The sequence below is a fragment of the Mesocricetus auratus genome, unplaced genomic scaffold (genome assembly GCF_017639785.1).
Source record: "Mesocricetus auratus isolate SY011 unplaced genomic scaffold, BCM_Maur_2.0 Super-Scaffold_4256, whole genome shotgun sequence".
NCBI classification, from domain to species: Eukaryota; Metazoa; Chordata; class Mammalia; order Rodentia; family Cricetidae; genus Mesocricetus; species Mesocricetus auratus.
The window spans coordinates 73,473,490-73,486,007 of NW_024429182.1; the positions used below are offsets into that span (position 1 = coordinate 73,473,490).

Here is a 12,518-nt window from a genome sequence, read left to right on the forward strand (position 1 = left end):
CAGGATGTGACTGTTTATAGTCAAGGGCTTTAAGAGGTGATTAAACCAAATGAGGCTGCTGGGGAAGGCCACCTTCTCATCTGCTTGGAGGCCTCATAAATGGAGGAAATCTGGAGCCACAGGGATTAACAACAGGGACACACTGAGAAAAAAATCAGAGTGTGAGCCCAGTGAGGAAGCCAGGCTAGCCAGGCAAGGAGAAATCCACAGGCTGCACCTTGACCTTGGACTGCTGTCTTTGCAGCTATGAAAAAGACCAGTCTGCTGTTTAAACTGCCAGTGTATGCGCCAAGTGTAGTCTGACGGCATGAACCAAAGTCCCCCTGTCTTGGCCAGTCATTTGACATTCCCAGGCTGGTGGGGAAAGCAGGATGCCACCATCTATGTGAAGGCCCTAGTCTGGAGGTTAAGCAAGACCCCACCCACCCATCCTAATGCCTCCATTCCCACCCCTACACACCCATGTGTGATCAGAGTGAAATAGGCTCAGTTCCCTGACTCTCCTTCACTGATTTTCAAGCCTCCCTCCTTCCTGGGGAGGCTGTCTGGTCTGGGAGCATGTGTGAATGCCATTAATAAACAGTAACTCTGTGCCATGGCTTCCAAGAGGCCCTCAGGGCTCAACTGCAGCGCTGGTCACCACGGATCAGCCACTCATGAAATGGTGCATTTCCCTGTGCGCACGTGCCCTCTGTTAATTAGCATCAGTATCTGCAACGGTTCTGTGAGCAGGGAGCTGAGTAAATGAACAGCAACTGTTCCCCACTTATTTTTTTAATTAATAGCCAGTGAGACATGCGAGTGCTCCCAGCATGGGTTTGGACAAGCTGATTGCCACACGATGAGAATGGGAATGGAGACAGGGATGACGGTGGTGTGAGGACAGGTCAGCTTGGAGCTCCTGGCAAGAGCACAGCACCAGCCTGGATTAGTTGAACTGTAAGAATGTAGAGCTCCCTTGTCTTTCTCTAGCATGTAGGCACTGGCCAGGTCCTTGGCTGCCCTAGGCCTAAGTCCCAAGCTTGTAGGACTGGCCTGCCTGACTGTGGGGTTGGCAGGCTCCCAAGCCTGATGCATTCAGGGACCAAGTGAGTTTGTTGCTGGGAGGGAGGGAGGAAGCTGGGTGGGAAGAAAACTGTCTGCAAAGGATTGGGGACTTCCTGCCCAAAGCAATCTGAAACACACAATTCCTGACTGAATTTTCTAAATGCAAAGGCCAGATTATGAACTGAAAAGTGTCACCACTTGCCAGTGTCCCAGCTGGACATATAGGCTGAGGGAGTACCGACTGGGAAGGCACTGGTCCTTGGTGCTTACTGCCCCTCTCCCTGAGATCCTTGGTTTCCTGTAGCTTAGCCATCTACCACTTACTTATTCTTCCTCTGTCATAATGTTCTGGTACAGTGGACTGGCCCTTTCCTAAGCAATCCGTGTGTACTGTCCCCGGAGCCACCAGGAAGGAGGGGTTTGTTGACCAGGCTCAGGCTAGTGCAGGCATGCTCTTCTAACAGGGATTGTGGGAAGCTTCTGCAACTGTTAGGGACCCCAGGAAACAGCAGAGGTGGGGCCAGCACTGGGATGGAGTTCAGGATGCAACCGACTCCATGGAAACTAAGTGGAGAGACTTAGCTTGCTGCAGGATACAGTGGCCACCAATGTTTTCAGTGCAAAGTGCCTGTAATTTGTTCCTCTTTGCTGCGTAAGTCATGCTGCCCTGGATTTTCTGTTTCCTATAGAGAAATGTAATCCGTATGGGTTCTTACTAATGTGGTCCAAGTTACAACACATTGTGAATCTTCCTAACTCAAAAGGCAGCCTGTTCTGTGCTGGGGGTGCGGGTGGGGGGTGGGGCAGGGGCTTTGATTTTCCTGAAAGCTGTACTTTGAAGCTGCTATTTATGGGTCCCTCCTGTCCTGTGACAGGAAGTGAGTGGCACCTCTTCACCACCCTGTGGTGCTCGTGGAGTCTGGATGACCAGCTCCATGTGACAACCTGCTTTTCTGCTCGCAGCCACTACAATCACACTGCACTGGAAGGTCACTACCAGTATCTGCAGTTAACTTCATAAAGCTATGTTTTTACATTTACTTATTTAGCCTGTGTGTGCCTGTGTGCGCACGTGTGTGTGTGTGTGTGTGTCTGTGTCTGTGTGTGTGTGTGTCTGTGTCTGTGTGCGCACGTACGTGCGTGTGATTGCACGAGCGGGCGCATGTGTGGCTCGTGCGAGCTCAGGTGGAGGTCAGAGGACAGCTTAACTTTCAGAAGCCAGGTCTCTCCTTGTGGGTTCTGGCATCAAACTTGGGTCACCAGGTTTGGCAACAAGCACCCTCACTTTCAGAGCTCTATCTCAGCCCTAACACTGTGTGTTTTGCATTGTCTCTCCTTCGGTCTGTTTGTTACATAGACCGGGTTGGCCTCTAACTCAAAAATCCTCCTACCTCATTCTATCAATTTCAGATATTGTCACCATAACTACCAAGGTTAACTCTTAGGTCTTGACTATGGGTAACCCTGGATATTTTCCTGTGGCTTATGGGCTATTTATGTTTTCTTTTCCAGGAACCCCCAGCCTATACCTTTCTTCTTTTTCCTCTATTGCTCTTATCATGTGTATGACTTGGCAGAAAGATGTTGAGATGACCATCATCAGAGTTACCCCACCAACCAGAGCTGAGTACCCAAAGGGGCCTGCCTTCCCTCAGCTCTCAGGATGACATTGGTATAACAGACTGTCTCCATGGGCATAGGCTCTCACCTCTGGGTCTAGAACTGGCCTCTCTGTTGGCACAGCCACCGGGCTGAGATGGGCAGTGTCACTTTCCATGGTCTGCAGGACTCCCAGAAGCTTCTGCTGCTGTCTGAAATGGGATTTTGTTTTGGCGAAGAGGCAATAACAAAGAATACATATAAGAGAGCAACCCCATGAAAGGAACCACAGAGCCTTTCACACCCACTTGAGAAGCTTGACTGCACCCTGCACAGAGCTCAAGGGCACACATGAGTTTCCTCCCCTTTTGTAAACAGCTAGACAATGAGTAATGAAATCAGAGCCCAGGTAGAGAAGCCATCTGACCTCCCCAGCTGCCTAGGAACTTGCTTACAGACAGGGCAAGGAGTCAGCCTTGCTAAGAGCCACCAAGCCCACGGCTTGTTTTGTATGACCTAGCTGCTAAGAGTGGCTTTTATGTGTTTTAAGCATTGTTAAAACTAACAACAAATAACAAAACCCCAACTGCCAAGCCTGCAGGATTTCCCAGCAGGCCCTTTACAGAAATTGCCAACCTCAGGCTTAGAGACCCACCCATTCCCTTTGCTGTGTGTGCACCCAACATGTACAGAGCCCTAAAGCACAGAGGATTCTAGGGATGAAGAGGGCGGCCTTTGGCAAGTGCTGCCTGCTGCAGAGCTGTCAGATGCAAACCAGCCCTGAGGCTGGAAACTGAGCGAGCTCTGATTTATGGCTGCAGTGAAGTGGAACGGTTTCCATCTGGGGTCTGCAAACACGCAGAAATGGATAGCTGGGCCTTGAGTCATCCAGTCTTTCAATACACTATGAACAGGAGCTCCCTGGGGGGGGCGGACTAAGACTTGGAGGGCACATGGCTTGGCTAGCACACCCCACTCTGCAACAGAGTTTCAATAGCCTTGTCCACTTCCTGGCCTGATGTCACCTCAGGTTATGACACTTAGTGACCACCATTTAGGCTTCACTCAGTCCCTTCCTGCTCCTCAGCCAGGTACTTTGTATAGTCTACATGTACACTTCTGCATAATGATCCTGGGAGTATGCCTATGTGCCAATACATGTGCGAAACTGCAGGCTACAGCTGGTGTGTTTCTTTGGGGACCAAGTTTTTCTGAAGATCAGAAGTCAGTCTGTTTTGCTAATAACACTTGCCAATTCCAGGGCCTACGTTACATTCTAAGGGACAGAATGCTGCACTAAACATACTTTGACAAAGAAACAGAGTCTCACAGGCTAATGCTTTGAGGCACCTTTGTAACAAGTCATTTTGGGGACAGTCTTTCTCCCAAGCTATGCAGGGTGCCCCAGTGAAAAACTGAGGCAGATTAAGCCAGTTCAGGTGCAGAACAAAATGAACAAGCCAAGAGACACTTGCATAAGAGAAAGTGTATCAGTATTGTGCTCTGGGGCTGGGGAGTGAGGGGAGGGTGTTCAGGGTTATGCTGTGGGGCTGGGGAGTGAGGAGAGGGTGCAACTCTAGAGTTACTAGTCAAAACCCTCTAGAATAACATGGTGGAACATTAAGTGTTGTCACTGGACAAGATTGGGAACAGCTGAGAAACTGAGAGGCACACATCAAAGCTTCTGTCTGAGGCATTTCTAGATAGTATTAGACCACAGGGACTCTGACCCAACGGAAGGTTTTACCCTCTGAGGAATTTCTGATATGATGGCATTATTGGAAGGTGGTGAAAGCGAGAGGCAGGGGTCACTGGGAGGATGTCCTTGAGGTTGTTATTTTGCCCACTCCTTCCTGTAATTGTCTCTGCCTCCTGACTGTTATGCCAGAAACTTCTTTGCCCTGCCACAACCTCCCCACCACGATGGAGGGACACTTCTGAAACTGTGCACCAATTAAACTCTTGGTTGTTTCTGCTAGATATTGTATGTAGTCAAAGCTAAGCAAAAATGGCTATCACAACAAGAAAACCTAGGGTTAATGAGACCCTCGTGGCTGCACTGCTGTGGACCTTCTGCACTGGGTTCTGCAACTGCTTTAGAGAGTACCTGCTTCCTAAAGGGCCCATTCTGTCCATGGCCTGGCTGCTGGCATTGGCTCCCCCTGCTGCCCTGCACAGCTCGGGATTGCTGGTCATTGGAGTGACAGCAAGCAGCTGAGGAGAGAAAAGCTGATTAGACAGATATCCAGTGGAACCCTACAGCCTGACACCAAACAGGACAGTGGTCAAAGGCATGGGCTTTCCAGGTGCCTGGTCCCACCAGGTATATGAGTATACAAAGCCTGGGGAGGGTCATCTTAGAATCCCTTATGTAACCTCAGATCATTCTGACCAGGGAGGTTCTGGAAAATAATCCTTCTATGAGGTAATGAACGGTTCTGTCACCTAACTACTCATCACTCAACTCACTTGGGTTCAGCTTCCTAAGAGACTGGACCCCACACAGACTCATATGTGATTCTCTGTTCCCTTCTTTCTCCTCTACCATCTAAAATGGAAAGGGATGTAATGCCTGTCTGTAAGTGACTGTCGTAGTTAGAAGCTTGTGGGGGTCAGGGGTCAGGCTACTCAGGAACCCTGGATCACAGGGCAGCCAGAAATACTGACTGGCTAGTGCCCAAAATGACTGCTATCTAGTAGGACAAAGGCAATTAGGAAAGAAAAATCTCATTTGGGGACTCTAGGGTGCTGCCACCAGTTTGCATGTAACCCACCCCATGACTCTGGGCTTCTTTCTGGCCCTAAATGTAGCTAGCTCATGGCCACCTCCAGCTGTTCCCAGATCACCTTCCAGGCAGTGACCAGAGACCACTGTCAGAACAAGCATGGCTCACTCCCAGGCACTCTGTCCCCATATGTCTACTGGCTCCACCGATGTACTTATAAGCTCCTTGAAGCTATGGGTATACTGTTTAGACCATCTCTGTATTCAGAACACTGGGAGCACTGGAACGAAATAAAGACATTTCCTGGGTACTTTATTAATTCACATCCTTTATGAGATGCCTGACTGGCCTGGATAGATAGACAGAACTTATTTATTCTCAACACTAAGACCTACTTTGGTGTTATCTCATTGGGAAATAGAAATGGAAGGAGGAAGTGAGTCAGAAGGCCTGGCTGAACTACAGGTTCAACTGCAAATTTGGCCAAGCCATTCAAGCCCCAACTTCCACAGTTGTGACACAGGTAAAAGGCCAGTGTTCAGGTTGCAGAGAGGAGCTCCTGGGACTGTGGAAGGGAAATGGCTGGGGACCATTAGGAAAGTATGTTTGTGAGGTGGGGGTGGAGGTGTTATATGCATGTCAGTTTGGTTGAGCTCAGCCTCACACTGACCTCTGGGCTGTCCTCCTTGGCCTTCAGCAGACTGGGCCATGATTTTGTCGGGGGTTCCTCAGTATCCTGCAATGACAGCATCAGATGACATAAGTAGGGATGAAACCATTATTGAGTATTCCTCCCGTACGAGGAGGGCAGAGAAGCAGGGCCCCTTTCCACATTTCCCTGACAAACTGGGCAAAAAAGGCAAGCTCTGGGAAGCTCAACAACCAGAAGAACCAACCCCTGCCCCCACCAGACAGAGCACAAGAGCAGCCTGAATGTCTGAATGTGGCTGGCAGCCAGGCTGGCCTTCCAAAGATGTGACCCCATTTGACCACATCTATAATCCAGGCAGAGGGCCCTGCCTATTGTGGGGTCACTATGAGCCTCAAGTGGGACAGGCTAAGGGTCTCAGCAGCAGAACCAGAGACTGTGCAACATGCTGAGAAGCATATGAGGCCTCAGCTCCCCAAGTCCCCTGCTCTACCCACTCCCCCCATTGACCTTCAAATTTGTTACTGGAGGTCTGGGTGGTTACATGAGTGAGGAAAGTAGGCCAGAGAACAACAGGGACCCTGTGGCTCATGTTCTGGGACCAGCTTCAGGACAGCCACAGCTTACTGCCTATTCAGCCCCACACTGGCCTAGCACCTCATAGAATAGGCCAAAGTCATCCTAAATATGCAGGAAAATGACCAGTGAGTCACAGATTAGTGCTTGGCTGTCAGAAATAACCTAGAAGCAGCAAGGTGGTAGTTGAAGTGGGACCCTAACAGATGGAGAGCAGCTGTCCAGACACAGGGGAAATGCAGAGCCTGGGGTGAGAGGGGGCTGCTGTTCAAACCGTGTCTGTCCTTGTGTGCCCCCAGTCCCTCTTAGACCTCCACCTGGCAGGTGCTCTCCTGCTGTGCACTGGTGGGTCGCTCAGGCTCTTGGCTGAGGAACGCCTGTTGCAGAGCTGCGTTTTCCACCTGGATGGCTTTCAGAACAGCCGAGGCATCCTCCTCTCGGTCCTCAGCTGCACATGCTTTTCTAGTTGCTGACAGGGGTCTGTCTCTCCGGCTGCCAGGTCCTGCGGAAAGAAAGCAGAGATGTTCTCCAGCTTGTGTACTCAGAAAAGAGCTCAAAATTCAATAGATCCTACTGAGAGACACTCTGTAAAAGAACTGGCCAGCCTCTTTAAAAATGTCAAGGTCTTGTGGGAGGATGGAAGCCTGGAGAACTGTTCCAGGCAGTAAGTACCTTCAATGGATACCTCAGGACTGGGACCAGTAACATACACCAACACACACGCACGCACGCGCACACACACACGCACACCCACAGCCAAACACCTGAGTTCAGATCCTAGTCATGTAAAAAGCTTGGCAAAGTCATGTACAGCTATACCCCAATTCTAGGGATGGAAACAATTAAGGATTCTAATAAGCTTGATAACCTGCCAGTCTAGCTGAAATGTTACATTCCAGGTTCAATGAGAGACTCTGCTTCAAAAACTAAGGTAGAGATGCCATGGAGGAAGACATCCAGTGTTAACCTCTGGCCACCACAAGCACCTGTATGGGCATGCACACATGAACATACACACACAGAAATGGCAGAAATGGGGGAAACTGTTATTGTAGCAAGGAAAAAATATGAATATAGCCTGTAGCTTAGGTAAGTTTTACACAATACTAAATACTCCAAAATTAAGGAGTGGACTATGGTATTATATAACTGGAAGTGCTTGTGCTTGGGAAATCCATGATGCGGTATTGAGTGGAAAGGGGAATGTTATCTACAACTTATTACCAATACTTTAAGGAATTAACAAAGACAGAGTCATCCCTCAGTCTCCCTGATCCATATGGGATTGATTCCAGAAGACCACAGGTACCAAGATCCCAGGATGTTCAAGTCCCTCACATAAAAGGTATAGTGTTTGTACATAACTCCCAAACCCTCTACACACTATAAGTCACCTCTATATAACAAAGGCTGTGCCAGTCACTGTTCTGGTGACTGGCAAAGGGGACAGAAAGCAGCCCCTCGTAGACACCAGGGCAGCTGTGTACATGTGACCTGGTACAAGCTTACTCTCCTGCCTTTTGCAAACACTAGAAGATGCTGATTAGCTTCTTGCCTGGGTCCTCAACTTTCCTGTCATGTTATCCTCAGAACACTGCATGAGGTGGCACTGAATGCTCATGACTAGAGGAACTCACACTGGTAAAATGTCCACACTGACCAAAGCAATCTTCAGAGTCAGTATCATTCCTATCACCAAAACCAACTAACAAATAAAACAACAACAACAACAAAACAACCAAACCAAAAACTCATTTCAATTCATGGCTCACCCAGCTAAGTGCTTGTCATATAAGAGCACAAAGACCCAAGTTCCATTTCTGTAGTCCATGTAAAAAAAATGATCAGGGTGGTACCAGACTGCAAACCCAGAACTTGGGAGGTAGAATCTTGTGGATTCTTGGAGCTTGCTGGCTAGTCAGCCTACCCTACTTGGTAAGTTGCAGGCCAATGGGAGATTCTGACTCAAAAGATGGTACGAGGAATAATATGAAAACCAAGGTTGTCTCCTGGCTTCCACACGCATGCATACACATGTGTAATGTGCACACACACAAAATCATACACACACATACATATGCACACACATACAAACATAAGTAAAATTATGATTAAAATGATTAAAAATTGAACTTGGAACTGGAGAGATGGCTCAGTGGTTAAGAGTGACTACTGTTCTTCCAGAGAATCTGAATTCAGTTCCCAGCACCCGTAGTAGGCACCTCATAACCATCTGTAACTCAAGCTCCAAGAGAACTCATACCCTCTCTTGGCCTCCATGGACACAGGACTGCATGCACAGACCAACAGACAGACAGCCACACATAAATAAAAATAAATCTTTTTTAAAAATGAGACATGGACTAGGTATGGAGGTACACAGACTAGAAGGCTGAGGTGTAAGGGATTGTTTGAGCCTAGGAGCCAAATTGTTCATATGCCTGGCCTTACACAAAGAAACAAAAAACCACCCCCACAATGAAACAAGTGACAGAAGACTTGAATACATGCTTCTCAAAGGGATCGACAGAGTTGGAGAAATGGCTCAATGATTAAAAGTATGTACTACTCATCTAGAGGACCTGAGTTCAATTCCAAGCAACTGTATCAGGTGGCTAACAACCACCTGTAACTTTAGCTCCCAGACAGGACCTCTGTGGGCACTTGAACTCATGTACACATACTTAAGCAGAATTAAAATGAATAAAAGACAAACCTTAGGAAAAAACATTTAAAATATACTTAGAAAAAGAAGAGACAAAGGGCTAACAAGTATATGACAAACACTCACCCACACTAAACACTAAGCAAATCCAGATCAAAAGCACTGTGTGCTATGGTCCTTAGAATGGTTTGTGTGTGTGTGTGTGTGTGTGTGTGAGAGAGAGAGAGAGAGAGAGAGAGAGAGAGAGAGAGAGAGAGAGAGAGAGTGAGAGAATACTAATTACCAGAATATCCATGTTTATTGCAGTACAATTGGAGAAAATTAAGTCAACCAAGGTGTTTCTGACAGACTAATCTTTGTATATGGCATATGCATACAGTGGAGTATTACTCTGCAGGAAAGAGGTCTGACTCCTATCGTTTGCAGTACCATGGATGGAACTGGAGGATACTATGCTAAGTAACATAAGCCAGGCACACCAAGAAATACCACATGTTCTCATTCATTGGCAGAGACTAAACTACATAACAACACAGAATCGAGTAGAAAGGTCCCTAGGGGCTCCCAGGGGACAAGATGATACACAGAGATACAAAGGCTGGGTGTGAGGATGAGGTGTAGTAAGACATGGGGGTTGGCTCTACTGTTTCATGGCACCGTAGGGAGATTCAGTTCACAGCGGCTAACCAGATATTTCCACAGAGCTTGAAGGTTCCCACCATAGAAATGGTGATGTCTGAGGAGATAGAAACCCTCACTACCCCAGGCTGGCCATCATACATACATCCTAGACCAGCTATATACTGTTCAATTACACCTGCCCTACTCAGTAGCCCTGTGTTCCCAGGTTCCCAAACATTGAGCTCCCTGAGCTGGTTTCCAGGACAGCCAGCGTGCTATTGACCTGGACTGTGGGTGGGTCTGCACTTAGAAGAGTAAGCACGCCTGTGATATTTGTGAGGGCATTTCCAGAAGTCAGACTATTAATGCATTAATATAGTCTAACAATTTTATTTTACATTTTTCTTTATTTTGCTTATTTAGATATTGATTGAATGATTTATGTGTGGGGGGCCATGCATGTGTGTGTATGTGTTGGGGGGTACACTCTAGAGATCAAAGGACAATTTGGTTCTTTCCTTCTGCCATATGGATCCTGGGGATTGAATTAAGGTTGTCAGGCTTGGCAGCAGGCTCCTTTATCTGCTGAGCCATCTTGCCAGCCCTCTACAAAAAATGTGAATGGACTCTTGGGAAGCGTCACTGAGGAAGGTGGAGAAGTAGGTCACTAGGGAAAGCCTCTGAAAGGTATACCTCATCTTTGAGCCCTACCTTGATCTGTTTGTTTGTTGAGACAAGGTCTCATTATACAATCCAAACTGGCGCAAAACTCATCACATTCCTCGACCTCCCAGAGGATTACATGTATATGCCACCATGCCTGGTTCCTGGTCACCCTGAGGTCAGCAGCTCTGTGACACTCCACCCTTTCTGCCATGATGCCAGCCCCCACCTTTAAAAATGGTCATGTAACAAAGCCAAGTGACCAGAACTGAAATGTTTGAAGCTGTGTATTAAAAAAAAACCTCTCAGCTTCTCAACTGTTCCTCTTAGGGTATCTGTCACAGAATGAAGAATCTGGATAGCACAGCCAGGGACTGCTAGACAGAGCTGATGGCTCTTCTGGGATCTAAGCCAAGGTAGAGGATGCCCCTCTCAGCCAGCCAGAGTCAGAGTGACTGAAAAGGCCAGGGAATCGAGACTGGCACTGGGCAGCGAGACTGCCTGCCAGTCACGTGCCCGGGATAGGTGTGCTTCTTAATGCCAGCCACCATTCCCCACATGGGACCGTGCTCCTCATGGAGACAAATAAACGCTATATATGTGAATGTGGAATACTTAACATTATGGGAATGCCGGTGGGTAAATGGTGAAATGGTGGTGAGGACCACATGCAGTGTAAAAAGCCTTGTGTACCTAAAATAGCCATGAGACAGGAGACAAGGAGGGAGGAAGCTTAAGGCAGTGGTGCTGGACTTCTCTGCTGGAGATCCTAACCCACAGACTCACTATGACTCCAGAGTGGCTGAGGCAGGAATGGGCTCCCAGCCTGGTGAGAGGTGCAGAGTGGCAGGCTCCTAAACCACACCATACTGTGGGCTTCCCTGGTTGAGGGAGACACTGCTCTGGGTACAAGGCAATGGCAGTAGGTGGGACAGCTATCCCCAGCCTTCACTTACCTTACCATCATAAGGCTGGGACAGATATGGAGGCACTAAGACATGATGGAAGTGGACATAACCATCACTCAAGATGAAGTCAGAGAACAGGACATCTGAGGGGAGGCTGCTGCAGACCAAGGAGTGGCAGGTACTAAGTCCCTAAGGAAGGCAGAGCTTGGCATGCTGAAGAATGATCGGGGGCTGGAATGGGGCAGCAAGGTTAAAAATGGTTGGCAGAAGGCTGGAGAGCTTGCCTCTGGGTTCCTGGGGAACCCCATGGGCCTCAGCTACTCTTTAAGGCCATCTTTTTCACTGTTGCATGTCTGCATCTGGCATTCTAACTTCTGTCAAAGGAATGGGTGGGGGAAATTCAGTCTCAAGCCCTGTAAATCTCAGTGCTTGTGACTGGCATACAATCTCTAACTAGTAAAGTGCAGCTGAATAGCCCACACCTGCTGTAGACCCTCCAGATGGTCTTGTGCATAAGCAGCTAGGACCATGTATGGAGCTCAATGAGCATCAGAAAATGTCCCGCTGACAGGACGCTGGCCAGAACAAGCAGACTCCAAAACTCTCACAGCCCTTAACTACATTCCCCTCTCTCCTGTCCACAACACTCAAAAATCAGTGCCCAAAGAGCTACATGGTGACCCTCAATCACAGGCGCTGTTTGTGCCCTTCTAGCAACAGTGTGCTAAGAAGGTGGGTGTAAAATTGTCACCATTCTCTAGGAAGAGGTGGCTCTGCAGTTCTACCACCAGGACTGTACAGATGCTGCCTTTGCAGAATCTGAGTCCCCCAAGTCACACCGCCAACAGTCACCACCTTCCTGTGTGCTGCCTCCCACTGCACCACCTTTTAACTCTTTTTGACGCCCTCATCTCTCACTTGTACCAACACTGGCCTGCATGCCACATGATGGTGAATTTATTCTCATACTGGATCCAGGGAATAGTGGATTTATTCGCTTCGTAAATCTGAGCCACTAGCAAAAGCCAAATTGCACATTTTAATTTATCCCAAACTGCTCTTTT

The 12,518-nt window shown here is 48.1% G+C and overlaps 1 protein-coding gene across 5 annotated transcripts in view; it reads right to left on the reverse strand.

The window, feature by feature from the left end:
* Positions 1–12,518, reverse strand: part of Katnip (katanin interacting protein) — a 165,805-nt gene that overhangs the window by 54,045 nt on the left and 99,242 nt on the right. For all 5 annotated transcript variants that reach the window (XM_040754736.1, XM_040754746.1, XM_040754733.1 and 2 more), the window contains 4 exons: positions 6,915–7,099; positions 6,043–6,108; positions 4,754–4,860; positions 2,756–2,858 (listed from right to left, as the gene is read on the reverse strand). In XM_040754736.1, the coding sequence (XP_040610670.1) occupies positions 2,756–2,858; positions 4,754–4,860; positions 6,043–6,108; positions 6,915–7,099 (461 nt within the window). The remainder of the gene's footprint in view (positions 1–2,755; positions 2,859–4,753; positions 4,861–6,042; positions 6,109–6,914; positions 7,100–12,518) is intronic.